The 27,943-nt window shown below is 38.4% G+C and overlaps 1 protein-coding gene across 1 annotated transcript; it reads right to left on the bottom strand.

Annotated features, from left to right (window-relative positions):
• Positions 1–212: 212 nt before the first annotated feature.
• Positions 213–27,709, bottom strand: RXYLT1 (ribitol xylosyltransferase 1; the record flags this gene model as incomplete). The annotated part of the gene is made up of 6 exons (XM_082666999.1): positions 27,449–27,709; positions 25,273–25,416; positions 21,366–21,468; positions 11,905–12,219; positions 9,662–9,832; positions 213–630 (listed from the first exon to the last, which is right to left on the bottom strand). Exons 1-6 carry the CDS (start codon positions 27,615–27,617, stop codon positions 213–215), a joined length of 1,320 nt encoding a protein of 439 aa, XP_082523125.1. The 5' UTR covers positions 27,618–27,709.
• Positions 27,710–27,943: the final 234 nt, after the last annotated feature.

The raw sequence follows: 27,943 nt of genomic DNA, 5'->3' as shown, positions 1-27,943 counted from the left end.
TGAATCACTCAACTTTGTGCAAATGAGTTTGAGTAACATTTTAACTTTATTTTCAGGAGTGGCCCAATAAGGCTGTACTTGGTCAATACTACAGACATAATCTAGGGTCTAGGGGTAACTTAAAGAACATTAATAAATACACAAGCACACACACACCCAGTATTAGAAATGATTTAAAAAATCAGATCTTAGCTCAAAAAGATGAACTACAATTAACCTTTATTGTTCTTTAGAAATGAACTTTCCACAATATTAATAAATCTCATTTTTAGCTCTGCTTTGAAGTTTTGATACCAGTGAAGTAACCTTTTTCTTCTTTGAATCTTTTCTTGTAAAATTATAGTTTTCTCTTTTTCTAAAATAGCAGGAAGTTCCTTCCAGTTCTTAATAAAGATAAAGGGAGCATTCATGGACTTGAGTAACTGCAGAGGAGCATTATGGTAAACAGATGAATTTCCACAGCTGCCAGCTGTCATTACGTCTTCTACCACAGGAACGGAGCCATAGGAGCAAGCCTCATATATTCTGTAACACTCCGTGTTTACTCCTGCTGGGCACAATGTGAGATCACTCTGACGCAGAGCATCTTGATAATTCTTAAGGCTTTCATTTGTTTCTTGAGGCTGCCACCTAGAAAATCAGAAGAAAACCTGAAGTTTTCACTTTACTAAGCATATCTTTTGTGGAAGAAAATATTTTATCTTTTAATGTTGGTTACAAGAAATGGTAAACACATTATAGAGATGGCAGGCAGAAGAGATGAATAAAATCTTGCCCAAATAGATTTCTTGAAAATATTTAAGAATTTGAGAAGTTTACAGCTACACATTAAAAAAAATCTAGTGGCCATACAATTTCTGAATGAAATTGTAATCAGCCAAAATTTTGTGAGTGCTCGTCTTCTCTCTCTACCTCACCCTCCATCCAAATTCCTGCCCTTATGGAGCTTATTATCACAGTTCTAGTGGTGGAGACAGATAGTAACCAGGTCAAGTCAGTAAATTATTTAGAAGGTGTTAAGTGTTGTGTGGAAAAATAAAGCAGAGAAGTGAGGAGGGAGTTTTTGGTAGGATGGTATTGCAACTGTAAACAGGTGACCAGGGAGTGTCTCACTTCATGGGCATCTGAGAGGGGAGCCAGAGGAGAGGGAGCAAACCACACAGATATCTGGGGGAAGAAGAGAGCATAGAGTAAGCATAAAGGCCATGACATGGCATGTGCCAGGCATGCTCAAGGGACAGCAAGGAAGCCAGGGTGGCTAAAGCAGGGTAACTGAAGGGGAGAGGTGTAGAAGATGAAGTCAGAGCACCCATCACACAGGGTTTTGATCAGAGGGGTAACTGACTTCATCTATGTTTTATCAGAATCTATCTGGCTGTTGTGTTGAGAAGAGATTGTATGGGGCAAGGGTAGGAGCTGAGAGGCTAGTTAGAAAACCAGACGTTCCCTCCTGACTGTTCCTATTTTCTCAGTGAAATAAGCAATAGAGTCATAAGGTAAGAGCAGTTGGGAAGAGAGAAGAAGGTATGAAACAATCTTCCAGGAGAGAGGAAGAATACATGGACAAGGGAGATGGATGACTGCTGGACACTCAAGGGTCAGGGTCATATATATATATATATATATTTTTTTTTTAAATAAATTTATTTATTTTTATTTTTGGCTGTGTTGGGTCTTTGTTGCTGTGCACGGGCTTTTCTCTAGTTGTGGCGAGCAAGGGCTACTCTTTGTTGCGGTGCACAGGCTTCTCACTGGGTGGCTTCTCTTGTTGTGGAGCATGGGCTCTAGGCACGCAGGCTTCAGTAGTTGTGGCACGCGGTCTCAGTGGTTGTGGCTCGTGGGCTCTAGAGTGCAGGCTCAGTAGTTGTGGTGCACGGGCTTAGTTGCTCCACGGCATGTGGGATCTTCCCGGACCAGGGCTCAAACCCGTGTCCCCTGCTTTGGCTGGTGGATTCTTAACCACTGCGCTACCAGGGAAGCCCAAGGTCATATATTTAAAGTGAGATCAATTGGCACCTTTCTCCAAGTGTGTTTGGCTGCATGGGTGAAGGTATGGAGCAGGTAAGAGAGCTGGATTTAACCAGAGTTAGTGTTTGCTAGATTAAGGAACTAGGGAGCTGAATGTATATGTGGTCATGATTGATTATGAAATTTAAGTGGGTAAAGAATAAAGTAAAGATGAGGTGGGTGAAGGACAATGAAATGGTATTAGGAACAATGAACTGTAAGTCCCAGCTAAATTGCTGAAGTCAGATTATTACAGGGAATGAGCTGGAATGATAGAAAATGACGTTTACAGAGAAAGAGATGCTGGAATTTGAGATCATGCAGTATGTGTAATCATAAGGTCCAGGAAATGACCATGACAGTGAATGGCTGAGGTCAAGTGGAGACCCAGATTGCTGGGGGAGAGGAAGTAAAGGAACTGCAAGACCAACGTGATGGAAAGACCATCTATGTGGATTTGGGAATCACTAAGAGTGAGGCTGGAAAAAATGTCGGAGAGACTGAGAGTAGGCCAGGAACTAGACTCTTCAAAGAATTAAGGGGATAAACCCAACGGTCAGTATATGATTTCTCTTTTCTTTTAGGAGTTTTCTTAAAATTAATTTTGTATTGGAGTATAGCTGATTTACAATGTTGTGTTAGTTTCAGGTGTACAGCAAAGTGAATCAGTTACACATATATATACCTCCACTCTTTTTTTAAGATTCTTTTCCCATGTAGGTCATTACAGAATATTGAGTAGAGTTTCCTGTGCTATAAATAGGTTCTTATTAGTTATCTACTTTATATATAGTAGTGTGTATATGTCAATCCCAATCTCCCAATTTATCCCTTCCCCTTATGATTTCAAAGAGAAAGAATAATGGATAGTTTTGTCTGCTGGTATGGGATTCAAAACTGGAGGTTTTAGGGAGGGAAAAGGGAGAGTGGTCTGGAAGCAGCAATGAGAAGGAGGACACCTACTCCACCTCCTGGCTCAATGGTAGGAGAGAGATTTCAAGAATAATTCTGTTCCCACAGTAAGCTTTGTTATTTTGCCCTCACTCATTCCATTCTAGGCACACTGTCCCTTGCTCCTCACACATGGTAAGCATGCTTCCACCTTAGGCCTTTATATTTGCTCTTCCCTCTGCCTGGGCAACTCTTCTCCCAAAGAGACATGAGGCTCACCCCTCTGCCTTTTTCAGTCCTGTGCTTAAATGCAAACTTCTAACTAGCACTTTCCTTGGCTATTCTAAAATATCAAATGCTCCACTCCTGACCCCAAGTCCTCTCTACATCCCCCTCCTCTGCTCATTTTTTTTACATGGTATTTATCATCGTCTGACACTATATATGTATGACACAATATATTTTATTGGTTTGTCTCCTCCAATAAGCATTTAAGTTCTAAGAGGGCATGGACCCTTTTGACTGTTTTGCTCACTGCTGTATCCCTTTATGGCTAAAATAGTTTTTGGCATATAGCAGTTGCTTGATAAATATTTGTTGACTGAATGGATATAATATGATTACACTGGCCATTAGAGAAATGTAAATCAAAACTACAATGAGGTATCACCTCACACCAGTCAGAATGGCCATCATCAAAAAATCTACCAACAATAAATACTGGGGAGGGTGTGGAGAAAAGGGAACCCTCCTGCACTGTTGGTGGGAATGTAAATTGATACAGCCACTATGGAGAACAGTATGGAGGTTCCTTAAAAAAGCTAAAAATAGAACTACCATATGACTCAGCAATCCCACTACTGGGCATATACCCTGAGAGAAGCATAATTCAACAAGAGTCATGTACCACAATGTTCATTGCAGCTCTATTTACAACAGCCAGGACATGGAAGCAACCTAAGTGTCCATTGACAGATGAATGGATAAAGAAGATGTGGCACATATATACAATGGAATATTACTCAGCCATAAAAAGAAACAAAATTGAGTTATTTGTAGTGACGTGGATGGACCTAGAGTCTGTCATAGAGTGAAGTATGTCAGAAAGAGAAAATCAAATACCATATGCTAACACATATATATGGAATCTAAAAAAAAAAAAGTTCTGAAGAACCTAGGGGCAGGACAGGAAAAAAGACGCAGACATAGAGAATGGACTTGAGGACACAGGGAGGGGGATGGGTAAGCTGGGACGAAGTGAGAGAGTGATATGGACATATATACACTACCAAATGTAAAACAGATAGCTAGTGGGAAGCAGCCGCATAGCACAGGGAGATCAGCTCAGTGCTTTGTGACCACCTAGAAGGGTGGAATAGGGAGGGTGGGAGGGAGATGCAAGAGGGAGGGGATATGGGGATATATGTATACGTATAGCTGATTCACTTTGTTATACAGCAGAAACTAACACAACAGTGTACAGCAATTATACTCCAATAAAGATGTTAAAAAAATACATATATGACATGGACCTGCTGGGGAATGGACTTGGGGATATGGGGTGGGGAGGGGTAAGCTGTGACAGGGCGGGAGGGTGGCATGGACATATATACACTACCAAGCGTGGAATGGATAGCTAGTGGGAAGCAGCCGCATAGCACAGGGAGATCAGCTCAGTGCTTTGTGACCACCTAGAGGGGTGGGATAGGGAGGGTGGCGGGGAGAGAGACGCAAGGGGGAAGAGATATGGGAACATATGTATATGTATAACTGATTCACTTTGCTGTGAAGCAGAAACTGGCACACCATTGTAAAGCAATTATACTCCAATAAAGATGTAAAAAATATATATATATATGATTACGCTAGCAATACTGAATGGATATGATTACACTAGCAATAGAGTCAGGATTTCTTTTTTTCTTTTTTTTGTATTTCTATGCCTGATTGATTGGTTGATTTTTTACAATTTCCAACCCCTTTTCTTTGAATGAAACATTTCTTAAATTGTATAATGCTTTACAATTTTCAAAAGTTTCACACACATAATTTCATATAATCACAAAATAACCCTCTTCCCCCTCTACCTCTAAATTGCCTCTCCTGCTTCCCTCTCCTCACTGGTAACCACTAGCTTGTTCTCTGTATCTGAGTCTGCTTCTTTTTTGTCTTATTCACTAGTTTGTTGTATTTTTAAGATTCCACATTAAGTGATATTAAACAGTATTTGTCTTTCTCTGTCTGACTTATTTCACTTAGCATAACACCCTCCAAGTCCATCCATGTTGCTGCAAATGGCAAAATTTTGTTCTTTTTTGTGGCTGATTAGTATTCCATTGTATATATATGTACCACATCTTCTTTATCCATTCATCTGTTGATGGATGCTTAGTTTGCTTCCATATTTTGGCAGTTGTAAATAATGCTGCTATGAACATTGGGGTGCATGTATTCGTATCTTTTCAAATTAGTGTTTCTGGTTTTTTTCCAGTTTTTTTGTTTTTGTATATACCCAGGAGTGGAACTGTTGTGTCATGTGGTGGTTCTATCTTTAGTTTTTTAAGAAATCTCCATACTGTCTTCCACAGTGGCTGCACCAATTTACATTCCTACCAACAGTGCCCTTGTCTCCACATCCTCGCCAATATTTGTTATTTGTGTTCTTTTTGATGATAGCCATTCTGACAGGTATGAGGTGATATCTCATTGTGGTTTTGCTTTGCATTTCCCTGATGATTACCAATGTTGAGCATCTTTTCATGTGTGTGTTGGCCATCTGTATTTCCCCTTTGGAGAAATATCTTTTCAGTTCTTCTGCCCATTATTTAATCAGGTTGTTTGCTTTCTTGATGTTGAGTTGGATGAGCTGTTTATATATGTTGGATATCAACACCTTATCAGTCATATCATTTGCAAATATCTTCTCCCATTGAGTGGGTTGTTTTTTCGTTCTGTTGATGGTTTCCTTTACTGCGCAAAAGCTTTTAGGTTTAATTAGGTCCCATTTGTTTATTTTTGCTTTTGCTTCCTTTGCTTTAGGAGACAGATCCAAAACAATACTGCTGTGATTTATGTCAAAGAGTATTCTGCCTATGTTTTCTTCTAGGAATTTTATAGTATCTGGTCTTATATTTAGGTCTTTAATCCATTTTGAGCTTATTTTTTTTATGGTGTTAGCGAATGTTCTAATTTCATTCTTTTATGTGTAGCTGTCCAATTTTCCCAGCACCACTTATTGAAAAGAATGTCTTTTCTCCATTGTATATTCTTTCCTCCTTTCTTCATAGCTAAATTGACAATAAGCGTGTGGGTTTATTTCTGTGCTCTCTAGTCTGTTCCATTGATCTATGTGTCTGTTTCTATGCTGGTACCACACTGATTTGATGACTGTAGCTTTGTAGTATAGTCTGAAGTCAGGTAGCGTGATTCCTCCAGCTCTGTTCCTCTTTCTCAAGATAGTTTTGGCTATTTGGGGTCTTTTGTGTTTCCATACAAATTTTAAAATTATTTGTTCTAATCTGTGAAGAATGCCATTGATATTTTGATAGGGATTGCACTGAATCTGTAGATTGCATTGGATAGTATGGTCATTTTAACAATATTAATTTTTTCAATCCAAGAACAAGGTATATCTTTCCATCTGTTTGTGTTATCTTCAATTTCTTTCATCAGTGTCTTATAGTTTTCTGAGTATAGATCTTTTACCTCCCTAGGTAGGTTTATTCCTAGGTATTTTATTCTTTTTGATGAGACGGTATATGAGATTGTTTCCTTAATTTCTCTTTCTCATAGTTCATTGTTAGTGTACAGAAATGCAAGTAACTTCTGTATATTAATTTTGAATCCTGCTACTCTACTGAATTCACTGATGAGCTCTAATAGTTTTCTGGTGGCGTCTTTAGGATTTTCTATGTATAGTATCATGTCATCTGCAAACGTGACAGTTTTACTTCTTCCTTTCCAATTTGGATACCTTTTGTTTCTTTTTCTTCTCTGATTGCTGTGGCTAGGACCTACAAAACTGTGTTGAATAAAAGCAGTGAGAGTGGGCATCCTTGTCTTATTCCTGATCTCAGAGGAAATGCTTTCACCTTTTCACCATTGAGTATTATGTTAGCTGTGGATTTGTCATATATGGCCTTTATTATGTTGAGGTATGCTCCCTCTATGCCCACTTTCTGGAGAGTTTTTGTCATAAACGGATGCTGAACTTTATCCAAAGTTTTTTCTATCGAGATGATTATACGGTTTTTATTCTTTACTTTTAAATATTTATTTATTTTCTTTATTTATTTTCTTTATTTTTGGCTGTGCCAGGTCTTAGTTGTGGCACATGGGATCTCTGTTGAGGCACGTGGGAATATTTTGTTACAGCACACAGTCTCTTCATTGTGGCGTGTGGGCTTCTCTCTAGTTGTGGTGTGTGGATTTTCTCTCTCTAGTTGTGGCACGTAGGCTCCAGAATACGTGGACTCTGTAGTTTGCGGTACACGGGCTCTGTCGTTGAGGCACGTGAGCTCAATAGCTGTGGTGTGTGGGCTTAGTTGCCTCGCGGCATGTAGAATCTTAGTTCCCCAACCAGGGATCAAACCCATGTCCCCTGCATTGAAAGGTGCATTCTTAACCACTGGACCACCAGGGAAATCCTCCCAATTACTGTTTTTGATATCATGTTTTACATCTAATTGTTTTGTGTATCCCTTAACTCAGGGGTCCCAACCCCCAGGCCACAGACCGGTAGTGGTCCGTGGCCTGTTAGGAACCGGGACACACAGCAGGAGGTGAGCGGTGGGCAAGTGAACAAAGCTTCATCTGTATTTACAGCCCTCCCCACTGCTCGCATTACCACCTGAGCTCCACCTCCTGTCAGATCAGTGGCGGCATTAGATTCTCATAGGAGGGCGAACCCTACTGTGAACTGCGCATGTGAGGGATCTAGGTTGCACGCTCCTTATGAGAATCTAATGCCTGATGATCTGAGGTGGAGCTGAGGCAGCGATGCTAGTGCTGGGGAGTGGCTGCAAATACAGATTATCATTAGCAGAGAGGTTTGACTGTACAGAGACCATAATAAATCAACTGCTTGCAGACTCATATCAAAACCCTATCAGTGGGACTTCCCTGGTGGCACAGTGGGACTTCCCTGGTGGCACAGTGGATAAGACTCCATGCTCCCAATGCAGGGGGCCTGGGTTCAATCCCTGGTCAGGGAACCAGATGCCATATGCATGCTGCAACTAAGAGTTCACATGCCACAACTAAGGAGACTGTGTGCTGCAACTAAGGAGCCCTGGAGCTGCAACTAAGGAGCCCGACTGCCTCAACTAAGGAGCCCACATGCTGCAACTAAGACCCAGCACAACCAAATAAGTAAATTAATTTAAAAAAAAAACCCTATCAGTGAGTGGCAAGTGACAAGCTGCATCTTATGGAGTAGACTGGACATAAGCAACACACCTCGGGTGTCACTGTCTCCCATCACCCCCAGATGGGACCATCTAGCTGCAGGAAAACAAGCTCAGGGCTCCCACTGATTTTATATTATGGTGAGTTGTATAATTATTTCATTATATATTATCATGTAATAATAATAGAAATAAAGTACACAGAGTAAATGGAATGAATGTGCTTGAATCATCCCCAAACCATCAACACCCCCACCACCCCAAGTCTGTAGAAAAACTGTCTTCCACGAAACTGGTCCCTTGTGCCAAAAAGGTTGGGGACTGCTGCCTTAACTGCTTATCGTGGATATGGATGATTTTACTACTTTTGTATTTTAACCTCCCTACCAGCTTTGTGTGTGGTGATTTCCTACTTTCACTGTATGTTTGCCTTTACTTCTTTCATTTTGTAATCTTCTTCTTTCTAGTTGTGGCATTTTCTTTTTTTCACTTAGAGAAGTTCCTTTAACATGTGTTGTAAGGCTGGTGTTGTACTCTTTTAGCTTTTGTTTGTCTGTAAAGCTTTTGATCACTCCATCAAATGTGAATGAGAGTCTTGCTGGGTAGAGTATTCTTGTAGTAGAGTCAGGCTTTCTAAAAGAGAGTATCTGCTCCAATTAATGTTATTTCTAGATCTAAAAGGACATTTTTGTTTAGGCATTACTTCTCTGATGACTCTGCTTTACACATGAGACTCCATTTGTTTATCTAAAAATAAAATGAATGATCCCCAAATTTCTTCCTTCAGTCCAAGAACACCTGTTTCATGATTACCATGTAAAGGATGGAAGAAAGTCAATGCAGTTAAATCCATCCATCCATCCACCCATCCACTCCCCACTTATCCTGGCCTACTTTATTCAAGGTCCTATGTTACATCTGGGGATTCAAAGAAGAATAGTACATGGCCTCTGTCCTCAGGGTGGTGTCAGGTTCCTGAAGGTGTGAGGAGTATGGCATGCCAGTCTTGGAACACTGAACTGGTTTGCCGAACATCTCAGAGATGAACCTAAGACCATTACTGTCATTTACAATCTCCTGTGTTCAAATCTGACTAACAAATATTATTGAGGAAACCTGAACAATTGACATTTGCATATGATAGTTACCAGCATTCCCCTTCAAGATGGACTACAGGAGAGTCTCTCTATTTTTAATGTATATAACATAGTTTCTTCACAGCTTTAATTACTCATGCATCTTCTGGAGAAAGACTGGTATTAATGGAGTTAAAAATGTCTGTGAAAACCTGTGCTGTCACACAAAGCAACTCTCAGATTGGAGACAAAATGGATGAATCAAGTAGACACAGAACTTACTGTTCTCTTGCTGAAACCCAACAAAGCTTATCATTCCCATCTTGTTTCAAAATGTTCATTAGTGCTTGTCTGGATGAATTTTCATAAATGGTTCCTACGAAATTACACAAGTATGGCCTTTCATTATGCAGCATTGACCAATTCGCCTCCACCACAGGAAAATTCCTGTATCTATAAAAATAAGTACATGTGAGTTAATAATATATGACAATAGGGCTAGCAAAATTTCCATAATCTAACATCTTAGGTAGCATGATGATGTAAAGAAAAGAGATTTAAAATATGATTTTCTAAACCCCAAATTATAATTTTCCATGCTTACTTTGGAAAAGTTCCTAAATCTATTGACTTAAAAAAAATTCTCACTTTGACATCTTTTACAAAATTGCTATAGAGACTATGTGCCTAAAGTGCTTTGTTTTTTATATTCTTCAACTTCCATTACTTACCTGAAGTTATAAGACAGGTTGAATTTAAGACCTTAAAGGTATAAAGAATCTTCTACATTCGTAACAATCATGATTTAATTAATGTTTTAGGCAGGTGATGGAAAGATTACAGAATACATACTGCTATAGCAAAGAACTCCAACTCCAAAGGCTTATCAAGTAGATAAAAAAAAAACAACCTTACATCCCACACAGGAGAGGCCTGTTGCAACTGGCCCATTCTAATAGGCATTTGGTAATTCCAGGCATCAAATTATGTGCCTGAACTACAACCTTCACATAAGAGAAAGCTTAACGTAACAGTTAGTCTGTAACAGGTTTTCTCGATTTCGGCATTACTGCCATTTGGGCCAGATAATTCTCCATTGTGGAGGCTGTCCTCTACATTGTAAGATATTTAGCAGCAGCCCTGGCCTCTATCCACCAGATGCCAGTACAACCTCCTCTCTCCACTTGTAACAACCAAATATATCTCCAGACATTGCCAAATATCTCCTGGGGGTGGGGGTGGGGTGAAATTGCACCTGGTTGAGAACCACTGCTCTATAGGAAAGATACTGGCTTTGTCCAACATTACCAGAGTTACTGTGAAGAAGTAATTCTTTTGTTTCAAAACATTTTACAAATATGGGCTCTACACAAGGGATAGATTTTTCAGAGCACCTTTAACTTGGCTATACCTAACAAACCTTTTTGTCTGCCCTACCCTAAGCCTGCTGAGTCAGAATTTTGTTGTGGAAGGCCAGGGAATATGTCTTATTAATGTGCTTCCCTGGTGATATTTGTGTAGCCAACTGGGCAGCAGTCTAAGGTCACATTTTGTAACCAGTGATAAAATAATGCATAATGAACATCTGATTCAAATACAGTATCATATTACTGAGCTATTTCATAATTCATCCATTCAACAAATATTTATTGAATGATTACTCTGTAGGAACTGTTTTAGGCTCTACAGATAAAGTAGTGAACAAAAGAGACAAAAATCCCTGCCATCAGGAAGTTTATGTACTAGTGGCAACTTAAAGTCAACTTACTGTTATTCAAAGGCTCTCTATTAACAGAATGATACAAAATAAGTTTCCAGTTCTATAGAAAGACTTTACATATATTACATACTATTTAATTACCCTTTCTTTTTACACAACAGATTTGTGCAAATTCTATCAATCTTAGTCGGAGACCTGAGCATATTATAATCCTCCCAAACCCCAGGGTCAGTGTGCTCTTCATTTAATATTGGATCTAAAGTAAGGATTTAAGGGGAGTTCGCTGGCGATCCAGTGGTTAAGACTCCACGCTTCCACTGCAGGGGGCATGGGTTCAATTCCTGGTCAGGGAACTAAGATCCTGCATGCCATGTGGCATGCCACCCCTCAAAAAAAAGAAGAAATAAAGTAAGGATTTAAGAACACTCTATATCTATATAGTTATATAGGTATAGTTATATATATAGATTCTATAATTGTTTTAGGAAGGTCTGTCTGTCTGCCATCCACCGCTAAACATTTCTTTAAGGTACTAGTGATAAACTTTAAAATTTATCCTATGACTTGGGGTTCTAAAATACAAAAATGTAACTCATCTGCTCTCCTCATAAAAGTCTAAAATACTCTAAAAACATCATTATTCCAAAGCATGAGACCAAACCATATTTTTGCCCATACAAAAGGTTGTACACAGCCTCAATGAGCTCAGAAGAACTACATTTATTACAAATTTAAAACACAATCTTGCTGATACAGAAATTCAGGTCTTAGAGTCTAAAAACATGTAAGAATATTTGGTACTTACGTTGCTACTCCTAAAGGCCATTGAAAAACATCCATGTTATTAATCCAGGGGCTGTCATATATTATGAAAAGTAGTTCCACAGAGCCTCCATTTCTTTTGAGAAACTGGTTTATCCACTCATTATTACAATGTTCATTTCCAAGCAAAACAACAGCAAGATGCTGGAGTTTTTGAGTTTGCACTAAATTTTGTGCATAAAGTAACCACTGGGTGGCATAAAAGACCTTTGCTTTTTCTCTTCCATTTAGAATGAGTACCACATTATTCTCATCAACAGAGAAGTACCCTGGGACCACAGCTGGACCAGTGATGAAGCTGTTAAAAACAAAACAAAAACAAGAGACAAACAGAAAGAGAACAAAAGTATTTGGTATCAGAAGTTTTAAATCATTTTATATAAAGTATATAATGAAACTTAATCCATGTTCTTTCTAGAAATAATTTCTATAACATGTTTTTTTGAACAACTCTGGATGATGGGACATAGATGTAGATTAGTGGGAAACTTTGGTTGTAGACAGATTAATTATATGCAAATTTGAAAGTACCCACAGGAAAAAATATTTACCTTATATATCTAATAAAAGTATAAATATAAAAATTTGAATGGGAAGATATATATAACAAACTCACGATAGTTAGTGGTTGTCTCTTAGGAGGAAGGAAGAGGAAAGGGCCTGAGGAACAATACAAAGAGAGCATTTATTGCCTTTACTGGAAATATCTAATTCTTTTACGAGGAAAGTTAAATATCTGAAGCAAGTATGACAGAGAGCCAGAATTTGTTAGTTCTAGGTGGTGGGTAAATGGGAATCTACTGTATTACTCTCTATTCTTTAAGGTATTTAAAAAATATCATAAAAGGAATAGATACATGTCATAACTCACATTTCATATTATGTGCTGCTTCGAACAACCAATATCATTGAAATATTTTACACAAATATGCATTAAATACAAAAAATACCATTTAACCTATCGTAAACTTAGTTACAACGGTCCTAGATTCTTTGCAAGCTGCTCAAACAATTCTTTATAACTTGCTAGAATCTTTTAATATTTAGTACAAATATGCTGAAATCCTGCTTTTTTTGCTTATTGTTGGGGATAAAAACTAACATTATTAAATGCCTTTTATATACATGATACATAGGCACTCTGCACAGGTTATCCTTTAACCTCCACAACAACTCTGCAGAGATTAGTCCCCCATTTTGCATTTAGGAAATCAGGCTTAAGTTGCACAACCTGTGGTGGCAGCATCAAGTTTTGAATCAAGATCTAACTTCAGCAAAAAAAAAACCAACAAAAAAAACAAAAACAAAAAAAAAAGATCTAACTTCAGAGCTTGAGTCATTCCCATGACACTATGGTTAACAAGTACTCAAATTAGTAGATATTAGTTAAAACACAAAATATAAATATGTATTTTGTCTGTATATGTACTGTATGAATTCTATGACATTATTCTACAGTGATAATAAGCTACACGGAACAGAGCTGCATTTTGAGTCTGCTCTGGACAGGAAGATGATAAATAATTCAGCAATCATTTAGTAATTTAAGAGAACGGGCAGAATCTGAGGGGTTAGGAAGCACTTTAAAGAGAATGATGATACTTATGATAGGTTTAAAATACTTATTATTGGTAGTACATGAACACTTTTTCTCTCCTTTAAAATTATAGGTGGGAATAGTTCTAATTTTATTGATCCACACAAATTAACAAAAGCATGATTCATTCAGGGCACATTTGACCCATCTTGGAATCTCCACAGCTCTCTTTTTGTAGAATGCTCTCACATTCCAGCAAGCAGGCATGTCAGCTCTTATGCTCTGACTAATTGGTTTTCTAGACCTTAAGGCCATGTTCAAATAATAGTGAAAGCCCTGGGGTCAATGCTCTGGAGCTAAGGTATAGATCGGAGGTTCCCAAATTTTAATGGTTCCCAAGACTTTCAGTGTTTTAGTAATTTTTTCAAGTCAGAAGAAATGAGTAATGGTTCAGTTTTTTAAGTTGTTAGATCCAAATAACTTAGTATTTATGTCCTAAGAGCTTAGAAGCCACTTTAAAAATAATACACATACACTGAAGGAAAAAATAATATTCCTATTTCATTCTTAACTAACCACACACACTTAATAATGGGATGTGTGCACCCGTTGAGCACTACACAACTTCTCAAACCTTGGAATCAGAGAGGACACTGCCTCAGTCGCTGCCTGTTCCACTTTGATTTTTGCACAGTACTTGGATTTGATCACAGCAACCATAGGAAATCCAGCTCCTCAAATGTTTGACATCTCTGAAGTGGATGTAGGGTGATCCAATGTTGAAACTTGAACTACCTCAAACTAGTTTGCATGGTGTTTGACAGATATGAAGTATAATTGTGATTCCTACAATATTTGTGGTGCCCCAGGGTGCCTCAGTATACAGTTTGGGAAGCACAGATTTAGGTAAAGAAACTTTAGGGGTAAAAAAAAAATCCCATAAGATTCAGATAGTTGTGTGTGTGTTGGGAGGTGTGTTAGTCAGACTGCAGTGGGTTGAGAAGTGAATGAGAAGGGGACAGTAAGAAGTAAGTGGGGAGAAATGCAAATCAAAACTACAATGAGATACCACCTCATACCAGTCAGAATGGCCATGATTAAAAAGTCTACAATTAACAAATGCTGGGGAGGGTGTGCAAAAAAGGGAACCCTCCTACACTGTTGGTGGGAATGTAAATTGGTGCAGTCACTATGGAAAACAGTTTGGAGGCTCCTCAAAAAACTAAAAACAGAGTTACTATATGATCCAGCAATCCCACTGCTGGGCATATATCCAGATAAAACTCTAATTCAAAAAGATACATACACCCCTATGTTCATAGCAGCACTATTCACAATAGCCAAGACATGGAAACAACCTAAATGTCCATTGACAGATGAACGGATAAAGAAGATGTGGTACACATACACAATGAATATTATTCAGCCATAAAAAATAATGAAATAATGCCATTTGCAGCAACATGGATGGACCTAGAGGTTTTCATACTAAATGAAGTCGGAAAGAAAAAGACAAAAACCATATGATATCACGTATATGTGGAATCTAAAATATGACACGAATGAACTTATCTACAATACAGACTCACAGACATAGAGAACAGACTTGTGGTTGCCAAGGGGCATGGGGAGTATGGGAGGGATGGATTGGGAGTTTGGCATTAGCAGATGCAAAGTATTATATATAGAATGGATAAACAACAAGGTTCTACTGTATAGCACAGGGAACTATATTCAATATCCTGTGATAAACGATAATGAAAAAGAACATGAAACAATGTATATATATGTATAACTGAATCACTTTGCTGTACAGCAGAAATTAACACAACGTTGTAAATCAACTATACTTGAATAAATTACAAAAAAGAAGTAAGTGGGGACAGTAAGTGTAGACAACTCTTCTGAAAGTGTGGATGAGAAGGTGAGAACGCAATAATGAGTGAAAGGTGGGAGACAAAGGAGAGCAAGGAAGTAACCGATGGAGCAAGGTCTTGGGATAGGCAGAAGGGATGCACAGGTGGAGGGAGTTAATACTGAACACAGGTGAGGGAGATCACCTCATTGTCTGAGAGCTGAGGAAAGAGAGAATGTTAGGTGAGGGATCACATAGAGATCTTGTAAGTAAATGTTAGAGGGGCAGCTAGTTAAGGGAGATAATTGTGGATATCTTGAGGAAATAGAGGCAGGGTTGTCTGCTGAGAAAGAGGGGGTTAGGCAGGTGTTGGGTAGTGGCCTAGAGAAGAGTAGAAAAGTCTGCTTTTATTCTTTCTGTATTTTCTATCTTGAACGCATACTAGCTACCCAGTCATGCAAGCTAGAAACCAGGGAACTATCACATTCGATTCTTGCTCTCATCTAATAATCCTTAAATTCTGATAGTTTTGTCCCCAAATTTCTAAAATTCCTGGCTCTGCTGGAATACCACTTCCCAGTTTCATCCCTTATTTATATCTCTGCTGGATACTTATAGTTTCCTAATGCAATGTCCTGGTCTGCCTGCATTCAGCTGTCTCCTTCAAATCATTTTTCCACATGGCTACTGGAGACATCTACACAAAAAACATACATGACAATACCACTATCTAGCTTAATCATCTTCAACTGCTTTTCACTGAACGAGAATAAAGTCCAAGAGTTTTAATGTGGCAAATACAAGGCCCATGACAATCTGGCCCTTGCCCTCCACTCCCAATATGAGCTACCCTACCCCATCTTCATGCTCTAGGGATTCTGAATGGTTTGCGATTCTATGCACAACCCAAGCTGTTTATCAATTCTTAGGCCCTGATATTGCCTCTGCTGGGAATATCCTCACTCCTCTCACTGCCTTCCTAAATCCTACTAATCTTTTAAGACTTAGCTCAGCTATCACCTCCTCTAGGAAGTCTTTCTTGATAGGCCCCATATCCCCAACTCTACTCATATTGAGTTAGTGGCCTTCCCTCTATATTTCCCTAACAACTAAGGAGTATGCACGTCCTTACCATTATGCTTTGTATAAGGTATGAAAATTATTTATGTGTTTATCTCAGCCACTAGTGTGTGAACTCCCTGAGGCTAGGGAAAAGTATTTTATTGTCTTTGAAATCCTCAGAGCGTACTAGGAACTAACTAGCAGGCACTCAGGAAACGCTGAATGAGTTAAGCCATAATTCTCTTTAAGGGAGTTATCTGCTCTACCAATTTATTTAAGTTCTCCTACTGCATTTAAAATATGAATCAAGTTACAAAAATTCAATTTATTTATAAATTTCTAGCTATACATTTATTACATAAAGTAGGGCATATGTATGAGATATTATAGTATATTTATGCATGATAAAAGATGTATTTTAGTTTCCTGAAGTTATTCATCATGCATCAGTCACAAATATCCATTAGCTGAAAAATGAACACATTTAAGGAGCTCATACACAGAATTCTAAAACAGTGACTTGCTCTTCTAGATTTCTTAGCGTATATTTAATAGTCAGAACTTCTAATTTTCAATATTTATTATTTTTCTGCTAGGTTCGGAAGAAAACTTTCTTCTCAATAAGTACTTTCAATACTTACAGAGTCCAGAGAAATCATTTGAATATTGAGTTCTAAGCTGAACGTGAGCAAAATATAGTTTTTTAGAATCCAATATAATTATTGTTTCATTCTTTCTAAATTCAGTGAGTGCTAATGAACAAATGCTATATGCTATTACATTAAGTGAGTTACAGATAAGATTAATAATTGCCAGCTAAGAGTCTGGCAAATGCCTTGATAAAGAATAAGCACACAAGCTAAACCATCCACACAGCTCTCAGCCATCGAATTCTACATCATTTTTGGATAATACATAGTTTTAGAAAATAGGTATACCGATCCCATGAATGGCCCTTACTTTTGAATAGCTGTTGCAATTCACCCTACTTTTGTGGCCAGCATCACTGCCATGACTCCACGCCTTCTGAATTCAGTGTTTATGATGGAACACTCCCACCCTCATACTAGCTTGGCTGGAGTGGGAGAATGGGCATTATGAAAAATTAACTATATTGTCTTTCTTTACCAATGAAAATTTTATTTGAGATCTGTATTGATCTATGGTCCAGTATATGACTGAAACATAGTATAGCCATTAATATTATCTATAAAAGCTTTCACTCACTGTAATGAGTAATGAGCTCACTAAATTCTTATAATAGTAATATCTGGAAATTCTAAAAATAGGAATCAGACACATTTTATCGTGATCTTCAGAGAAAAGTTCAACTTTTTCATAAGGAGTAGATGCTCATTGAAAATATAATTGAATTTAGGACTTCCCTGGTGGCGCAGTGGTTAAGAATCCGCCCGCCAATGCAGGGGACACAGGTTCATGCCCTGGTCGGGGAAGATCCCACGTGCCATGGAGCAGCTAAGCCCGTGCACCACAACTACTGAGCCTGCGCTCTAGAGCCTGCGTGCCACAACTACTGAAGCCCACGTGCCTAGAGCCCATGCTCCGCAATGAGAGAAGCCACCGCAATGAGAAGCCTGAGCACCACAAGAGGAGCCCCCAGTCGCCGCAACTAGAGAAAGCCTGCGCGCAGCGACAAAACACCCAACGCAGCCAAAAATAAATTAAAAAAAAAAGAAAGTATAATTGAATTTAGATAACAACGAATTAAGTAATTTAGCATCTAACTTTTGTTTTATCAAATGGGTAGACATTTATATATCTTATGATAATGCCTGCACATGCACATTACAGAATTCTGAAGGCAGTCTTTTGGGGATAATCAAAGGTTATGATAAGCAGAAGACTCCTCCTAAGAAATTAAACATAAAGTTGCCCTTTGAAATTAAACTATAAATGAACATATGACAGATATGAGCTGAGACAGCCAAAGTTCCTTCAAGAGACGGAATGGGTGCCATGCTAGCTTGTAACCTAATTGAACACATTAACAGAAAACATGTATCAAAAAGGTGTTTACTGGGAGGTATGTGAATGGAGAGATAATAGACAATAATGGAAACACAGAAAAAAAGGAGAACTGAAAGGTAGGGAGATGTTGCAGTACCTATTTAAGTAACAGTAAAAATAATAAAACTAATAACAAGACTTCTATTAGTGATTACCATGTGCCAGATACTGGTCTAAGCACTGTATATCTCTTAATGCGTTTAATCTTCAAAACAATCCTGTGAAATAGAAACTAATATTTACCTTAATAATTATTTTAAATTATTATATTATATTATATATATTATATATATATATATATATTACATTATAATTATTTTAAACTCAAGGAAATCCAGGCACTGAGGTTAAGAAACTTGCCAAGGTCAGACACTAATAAGAGGTAAAGCTGGAATTGGAACTGAGATATTCTGGCTTCAGAGTCTGTGCCCTTAACAACTCAGTCACATTGCTACACTGCCAACAGGTGACTGGACTTCACCAGCCTGCCTCACAAGTTCAGTCTGCCCTGCATGTATTCATCTATTCACATCCTGAGCACAGCCTATGTATGGTACTGACTCAGTGGTGAACATGGAGTCATTCATTTCTTCCCTTCTGAAACACACAGATTTGGAAGTGCTATATATAGTTATAGCCCACATTTTGATTCCATATTTAATCAGACAACTCTCAAATATTTAGGTATCATTTGTAGTCTGCCTATATGGAAAGAATGTGCTGGTCAAGCCAATACAAACATGTGGACTGACCGATAGTTCTATTTCCATTCTGAGTTATTTACTTGACATTCTGGATTACATTATTTGGGCCTATGAATAGATAAGAATCAGCATTCAGAAGCCTGATCGACCCTGGAACACTGAGGATACCCTTTCTATTTTCTGTATCGGAAGTGCTGTGAAATTAACGTTAAATGATATAAGCTCTTTGTAAACTTAAAGGTTTATTTAAATAGAATGTATTTATGCTTATTTAAAGGATTTTGATAGTATTTAGAAACTCTTTCTGTATCTTCAAGATGACTGATTACTGCCAATTCACTTTTGGTCAAATAAAAATGAATGTGTTGGGACCTCCCTGGTGGCACAGTGGTTAAGAATCCGCTTGCCAATGCAGGGGACAAGTTCGAGCCCTGGTCTGGGAAGATCCTACATGCTACGGAGCAACTAAGCCCGTGCACCACAACTACTGAGCCTGTGCTCTAGAGCCCGCGAGCCACAACTACCGAAGTCCATGCGCCTAGAGCCCATGCTCTGCAACAAGAGAAGCCACCGCAATGAGAAGCCCGCACACCGCAATGAAGAGCAGCCCCCACTCGCCACAACTACAAAAAGCCGGCGCGCAGCAACAAAGATCCAATGCAGCCAAAAATAAATAAATAAAATAAATAACTTAAAAAAAAAGAATGTGTTGAAACATTTAAGTTAATACCCATGTAGCCTGATTCAACTCAAAACTTGCAATTTCATAAAAGTTTATTAATTTTGGATAAATTATGTATGCTACTTTCCATAAGCCTAAAACTTTAATAAAATGTTTAAAAAAATCTTTTACAATAGTGAACTTCCTTGAATATACAGTTCTCTTAAATTCTAAAAGGAAGTAGCATTGTTATTTAATCATAATATAAAATCTCAGGTAAAAATTTCAGAAGGAAACAGGAAGTTAGTTTTTCTTTTGGGAGTTAATGCCATTTGCTCAAAACCTTTGCTGTAGTAACACTGTATACTAACTTCTCTATGAATTTCAAATAATTCTTTTGAAAATGCTAATATATATTGTAGGTAGACCTAATAGACTAATACTCATAACACATGTTTACTTTTAAAACAGCAAAATGTTACATTTATATGCATAATACACATTTACTTTCAAACACCCAAATCCAACTATTTTAAGTTTAGGATTATGTATAAACTCTTCAATGGGATTAGAGCAATAGAAGCCTGGAGATAAAAGGAAAAATAATCATTACCAATGATGATTTAAAAGCCTGTTTACTTTTCAAGAATGATTACTTTGAAAAGATACATGCAATGAAATTGCTTTCCAAGTGTGTATACAGTAAATAAAGAATTAAAAGAGCAGCGAAAATTCAAATGAAACTGATATTAACTACAGCTCTTCCTCTTGATTTCTGTGAGAAATAAATGGAAACCTAAAGGAAACCATAACCTTTGGTTCACATTTTTTCCCTTAATAATATAATTGTAAAATGAAATAAGCATTTTAAAATAATTATTTTTGTTTTTTATTTCAATAAGAAAGCAAAATCTAATAGAAAATAGCATTCTTTCATTGTCACAATATTTCTAAATAAAATGATCTTAATTCTATTTAAAAATCTTCAGAAAATATGCAATCACAGATAAAAAGTTTTATAAAAATAAGAGTGCAAAAATGTCAATAATACATTGGTTTTATTGAATTAAAAAAAGATTTCTGAATATTGCAGTGAAATGGTAATCTATACTATCAAATCATGATAGAATTCATATATGAAATGTTTTGATAAAAATTTCAAAACTAATAGCAGTAGCTTTGCTACCACGTGAATATATAGAAATATGTGAATCTATTACATGAAGGAGAAAAATAAAAATACTTTAAGTTTTCATATTATTCCAACATACAGAATGTTACATGTTTATCAACAACCAAATGTTGCAAAATTTAGAGCATGAACTTTTCCATACAATCAGACATGTTTTGATTAAAATGAAATAGACACATGATTCCAAAAAACCCGTATTTTGTAACATCCAATTTTGTAAGAAAATGTTTAAGGTAAGCTTTAACTACAAATATATATACATGAGGTTTATCTCTCCATCCTTCACAAGTTGAAGTGAAAATATTTTCTATAAATATTGATATATTTTCCTCTGATTTTTCTTCTAGTATTTACATAAAAAATTGTACAGCAACATATCAAAGGTTAATGCTGCACAATTAATACCTGTAATGTGTTCTTCCAACAACTAAATTTCCTTCTCTCCGCTGAGCAGTCACATCAGTGGGCTCAAGTAAACCTTCAAAAATATGCTCCCAGAGATACAAACCTGGTAATTAAAAAAACAAAAAATGAAAGCATGTACCTTCTGGTGTACTCTAGTGTGTGAGATGAATTTATGTTCTGCTCTTTCATATCATTTGATTAGGAAACCAGATTCTATTCCTCTTTGGGCTCAAAATCATCAATATGGCAGCTAATGTACGAGAGACTAAACTCAGAGGTTGTCAGTGTAAAATGTGGGTTATATTAAAGACAAAAAACTCTCTTACTCTATATTTGAGAAACCCCTAATCATCACTGGACCTTTACTACCTATCTTATCCTGAAATGTGTTATATTACAGTGTAAGTTACTATATGATTACAGTGTAAGTTACTGTATGATTAGGACTGTTTCTATATTATAACAGAAGGAGGGGGGAAATCACCATCTTGTGCCAAACAGAACCAGAGAAGCTCATGTGTGTACATATACATTCAATATGTCAAGGAGATATTACCTCCTCCCCACCTGAACACACATCCTTCACTGCATGATGCCCTCTGCAAACAAATGCCACTGTGTCTTTTCTCCTTAGGCTGGCCCCTACGTTTTATCATGATTTCACCTGAATGAAAGCTCTGTGAGTAGAGGTCTCAGAACTCTGTGTTGTCATACAATGAGGTAATCTGGAGATGAGGAGGTAATCAGGGAGCCCAATTACGTAAATGTAACTAAAAAGTTAGATTGAGAGATGTGTTTTGTTCCATTCTCATTACACCGTGGTACTAAAAGACACACACAAAACCCATGTTTAAAGACTTGGCTAATCAGATAAAGCTTTCCAAATATGGTAGGCTGAGTAATGCTTTCCTCCAACCCAAGAGGTCCAAAGATGAAATCTCTAGCACCTATGAATGTTAACTTTACAAAGCAAAAGAGACCTTCTAAATGTGATTAAGATAAGGATACTGAGGTGGAGAGATTATGCTGGATAACCTGGGTGGGTCCTATGTAATCACAAGGGTCCTCAGGAAAGGGAGGCAGGAGACTGAAAATGAGGGAAAGAGATGTGAGGAGGAAGCAGAAGTCAGAGTGAGGTAGGGCCGTGAGTCAAGGAATGCAGGCAGTCACTAGAAACTGTAAAAGGCAAGGAAGCAGATGCTCCTCTAGAGCCTCCAAAGGGAATATAGCCCCGTGGACACAGTTTAGATTTCTGCCTTCACAAATGTAAGCTAATAAACTTACGGTGACAGCAGTTAATAATACTGTACTGCATATATGAGAGTTGCAAAGAAAGTAGGTCTTAAAAGTTCTCATCACAAGAAAAAAAATTGTAACTATGTGAGGTGATGGATGTTCACTAGACTTACTATGTTGATCCTTTCACAATATATATATCAAATCATATGTAGTACACCTGAAACATATTTATATAATGTTATATGTCACTCACAGATCAATTAAAAAATGTGTTGTTTTAAGCCACTAAATTTTTGGTAGTTGGTTATGGCAGCTAAAGGAACCTATAGATTATGTAGCAATAGATTATGGTACCTGGAAATGGGGTGCTGCTGTAACAAATACTTAAAAATCTGGAAGTGCCTTTGGAATTGGGTAATGGGGAAAGGCTGGAAGAATTTTGAGAAGCATGATTAAAAAACACCTAGAATAGATTGCCTTGAACAGACTGTAGGTAGAAATATGGATGTTAGTGACTCAGTTCTGAGAACTCAGAAGAAAGTGAGGAGAACAATAGGAAAAAACCTGTATCATCTTAGAGAATACCGAAATCACCATAAACTGACTGTTGGTAAAACTATGCACATTAAAATTGCTCTTGGTAGGGGCTCAGGAGGAAATGAGGAACATGTCATTAGAGACTGGAGAAAAGGGGATCTTTGTTATACAGCAGCAGAAAGTTTAGCTGAATTATGTCCTGCAGTTATATGCAAAGCAGAACTTGTAAACGATAAACTTGGATAGTTAGCTGAAGAGATTTCTAAGTAAAGTGTTGAAGTTGTGGCCTGGTTTCATCTTGCTGATTACAGTAAAATATGAGTTGAAAAGAGAGACTGAGGAAAAAACTGGTAAGCAAAAAGGAACAATGACTTGATGATTTCGGAAATTCTTAGCCTATTCAGATTGCAAAAGAGGTGAAAAATTAGGAGATTCACTGTCAAGAAAGCATGCTCTGGAGAGAAGGCTAAGGATGTAGGTGACATCCCTTTGCTAATGCCTGGTCAGAATACTCAATCACAAAGAGGGTGTTTTGAAAATATTAGGTGTTAATTTATGGATCTCCTTAACCATCTCAGCAGAAGCTAGAAACAGAGATGGGATTATCCAGGAACTCTCCAGGAACAAGAGTTCCTGTGGAGGAACTCTTGTCTAGAAAAGCAAATCTTTGTGACATAAATGGGAGACCCACAAGGTTCTTGAGAATGTTATATTAGCAGAAACACTGCCAGCTTGGACTAAAAGGGACAGAGACAGCCTGAAATGAAACAAGCTTATTGGACTCCCAAAATTCTAACAGCAGGAACAGGATGATAAAACTACTGAGCTGCAAACACATGCTAACCTTCCTGAAAATGGAAGGATGACTTCCCAAGCACGGAGCTGAAAGTCCAGAAGTAAAGCTCTGAGCCAGAGTACAGAGTACTCCCAGGCATTGAAACCTAATGGAGTTTGCCTGGCTGGATATCAAAATTGCTTAAACCTGTGACTCCATTTTCCTCCCATCTTCTCCCTTTTGGAATGGGAATTTCTATGACTGGTATCCTATGACTGTGCCTAGAGAATAGGCCGATGAATGAATGCAGTGCTTGATAAAGCTCATCTGGACACTTTGTGCCTATTGGATTGAAATGAGAAAAGTCTGGAAACATGAAACTTGTTAAGAAGTCAATATAATTAAAAACTAGAATGGGGAAGTGGAAATTTAAAGGAAGAAATTAATATTAGAGATTTTATAGAGAAAAAAGTTGCTAGAAGTTGATGATTGGATGCCTGGGTCTGGGTACTAGAACTTCAGAGGTCAGTAGTAGTTTTCAAGGATGTATATATGTATGTATGCAAGTGACTATGAATTTATGAAACATCATGAGTCAGGCACTACTATTCTGTTTACTTTCCTTTCACCTGGTACCTTCTATCCATATCCCTTACTGTACATAAATCTAACGTTTTATGGCCAAAGAAAGCCCCTTCTAACTCACTAAATTCTTTCTGACTCTTCTGTCAGAGTCCCCCATTGAGGACCCCCATTGAGAGGGGGACCCCCCATTGAGGGTCCCCCATTCTCTAATTGAGCATATCATATAACTTAGAACACTACACTCTCATGATACTCAGAGCAAAAATGCTTTTGTGGGCAAACAAGTTTAATCAACTACATACTATATCCCCTTCTTAGACATTCACAATGAACACTGTCATATTAAAGGCTCTGACAAAGCCCTGTAATAAAGAACCTTGTTTAACTTTGTTCAGTTCAATGTTTCCCAAACTTGTTTGGCCATTAAGGGCAGGGGCCACATCTTGTACTTGTGCATCAAGTGTCCAATAGACACATAATTCCATGAAAATTCAGTTGACATAGGCATTTCAGTATAATTATGCAAACACAACCCACTCTTTGTATTGACAAATAAAGCTGTGCTCTGCTAAAGACCAACAATAGAATATATGTGTGCATGTGTGTGTTTGTGTGTGTGCATTTACACAGATGTTGTCTAACAGAAAAGAGAAATGGAATATTGAGAAAAAGTGAAAAAATGCATCAGGATGTCTTAACAAATGATGAAATAAACTGTAAATATATTAACAAAGTGCTTTTTACATGTCTTAGCTTTAAACATTAATTTACCAATGGCAGCTTTGCCCCAGATTTGTACATGGAAGTCTTTTTTCTCTTTTGTGGACTTATTTAATATCTGCTGTCTGTGTTTTTGCTCATTTTTTTCATCTTCTTCCCAAGGATTCCATTCTTCACTTCTCAAAGTAGATTGTTCTATGTTATAAAAAGAGCAACAAGTGTTATCAATAAGATAGAGCTGCAGTTGTAGATAAATTCAAGCCATTTAAATTAGATGTTAGGGAGTTTTAATTGCATCCTAACTTCAATTTTTCAAAGAGATAAAGCAACAGAATTTGAACTGGTTAAACACTGTAAAAATAAAAAAAAGGAAATCATAACTTAAGTTTGATTGAACCATTACCCTGAAAGAGCTTGATATAAAATAATAAAATGTTAACACAAGGCAGGAAATTCTCTCTCCCAAATAAAGCCTTCTAAAATGACTGGGTACAGTAATATGCATCAAGTTACAAGTTTAACTTTTGCCAGTTCTTTACAGATCGTATATATGTAACGCAACCTATACATAAAAACTTGACTTCAACATGAAAAGTGTCCCACAGTTTCAGATACTATTGTGCAAAATTCTGAAAGAAGGGAGAAATAAGCCTGAGTCCGATCCTGACATAGGTCAAAATACAAGAGAGGGGATCAAAACTTGGAGACGAAGCGCTCTGGCCTTCAGAAGTCACAGCAGGATTAGAGCAGGCTCTTTGTTTCAATATGGGAATAGATGTCCTTAAGCCAGCGGCATTCCAGCAAATCTCTGGCATTTTGTGACAATATCTTGGATATATTTTTTAACATCTTTATTGGAGTATAATTGCTTTACAATGGTGTGTTAGTTTCTGCTTTATAACAAAGTGAATCAGTTATACATATACATATGTTCCCATATCTCTTCCCTCTTGCATCTCCCTCCCTCCCACCCCTCTAGGTGGTCACAAAGCACTGAGCTGACCTCCCTGTGCTATGCAGCTGCTTCCCACTAGCTATCTATTTTACATCTGGTAGTGTATATATGTCCATGCCTCTCTCTCGCTTTGTCACAGCTTACCCTTCCCCCTCCCCATATCCTCAAGTCCATTCTCTAGAAGGTCTGTGTCTTTATTCCTGTCTTACCCCTAGGTTCTTCACGACCTTTTTTTTTCTTTTTAGATTCCATATATATGTGTTAGCGTATGGTATTTGTTTTCCTCTTTCTGACTTACTTCACTCTGTATAACAGACTCTAGGTCCATCCACCTCACTACAAATAACTCAATTTTGTTTCTTTTTATGGCTGAGTAATATTCCATTGTATATATGTGCCACATCTTCTTTATCCATTCATCTGTTGATGGACACTTAGGTTGCTTCCATGTCCTGGCTATTGTAAATAGAGCTGCAATGAACATTCTGGTACATGACTCTTTTTGAATTATGTGGAGAAAAGACAGCCTCTTCAATAAGCGGTGCTGGGAAAACTGGACAGCTACATGTAAAAGTATGAAATTAGAACACTCCCTAACACCATACACAAAAATAAACTCAAAATGGATTAAAGGCCTAAATGTAAGGCCAGACACTATAAAACTCTTAGAGGAAAACATAGGCAGAACATTCTATGACATAAATCACAGCAAGATCCTTTTTGACCCACCTCCTAGAGAAATGGAAATAAAAACAAAAATAAACAAATGGGACCTAATGAAACTTAAAAGCTTTTGCACAGCAAAGGAAACCATAAACAAGACCAAAAGGCAACCCTCAGAATGGGAGAAAATATTTGCAAATGAAGCAACTGACAGAGGATTAATCTCCAAAATTTACAAGCAGCTCATGCAGCTCAATAACAGAAAAACAAATAACCCAATCCAAAAATGGGCATAAGATCTAAATATCTTGGATATTTAAGATGTGTTTTAAAGGTGTGCGCACCTGTCAGCCCCAGGGGTAGGGAGTGGGGACGGCGTGTGGGACTTGGGCGAGGACGGGGGCATTCATACATACATCCTCCAGTCCCGAGGCCTGGGCTGGCTACCCAGAGCTGAAGGAGGAAAAGCGCATACCGGGGCCCGGGGGCAATCCCGGACCCGAGAGCGGGACCGGTGGCCGCGCGGCTCCGCTAGCCCAGCCCCCACCAGCCCGCAGCCCCGAGTCCCGGCGCGCCGCTGAGGAGGGAGGCCGCGGGCCGGTGTCCTACCTCGGCCTCGCCTCTCCCGCGCCGGGGCAGCCCCCTTCCTGAGGCCCCGCAAAGACGCGTCCTGCGTCCGGCGGCTGCGCCCGAAGAAGACGTGGTAGGCGGCGTAGATGGAGAAGAGGCAGTACAGGGCGATAAGAATCGAGCAGAGACGCTTCCGCGTCAGCCGCATCCCACTCAGCCTTCCCCTCAGGCCACCACCACAGTGGAGATGGGCCGGAGGCGAAGCCGCCACTCAGCTCCGCGGCCCTAGCGTCGCCGGGTGCAGACGCAGGCCCTGCCAGAGGGAGTAGTCATCCGAAACGGACCCGCCCGCCGCTTCCGCCCCGACGCGCCCCGACCCCGCCCCTCGCCCTCGCCCCACCCAGGACTCGCCCTCGGCCCCGCCCTCAGCCTCGCCTAAGCCTCTCTGAGGCTCCTCCGTCCCGCCCTGCCAACGGCCCCGCCCTTTCGGGGAGCGCTAAGATCCTTCTTGCCTCGGACTCTGGAATCGGGCGT

Source organism: Grampus griseus (assembly GCF_964374135.1).
Source record: "Grampus griseus genome assembly, chromosome: 11".
Taxonomy (NCBI): domain Eukaryota; kingdom Metazoa; phylum Chordata; class Mammalia; order Artiodactyla; family Delphinidae; genus Grampus; species Grampus griseus.
Note: the sequence above shows the minus strand (reverse complement) of the source record. Positions and strands in the feature narration are given on the sequence as shown.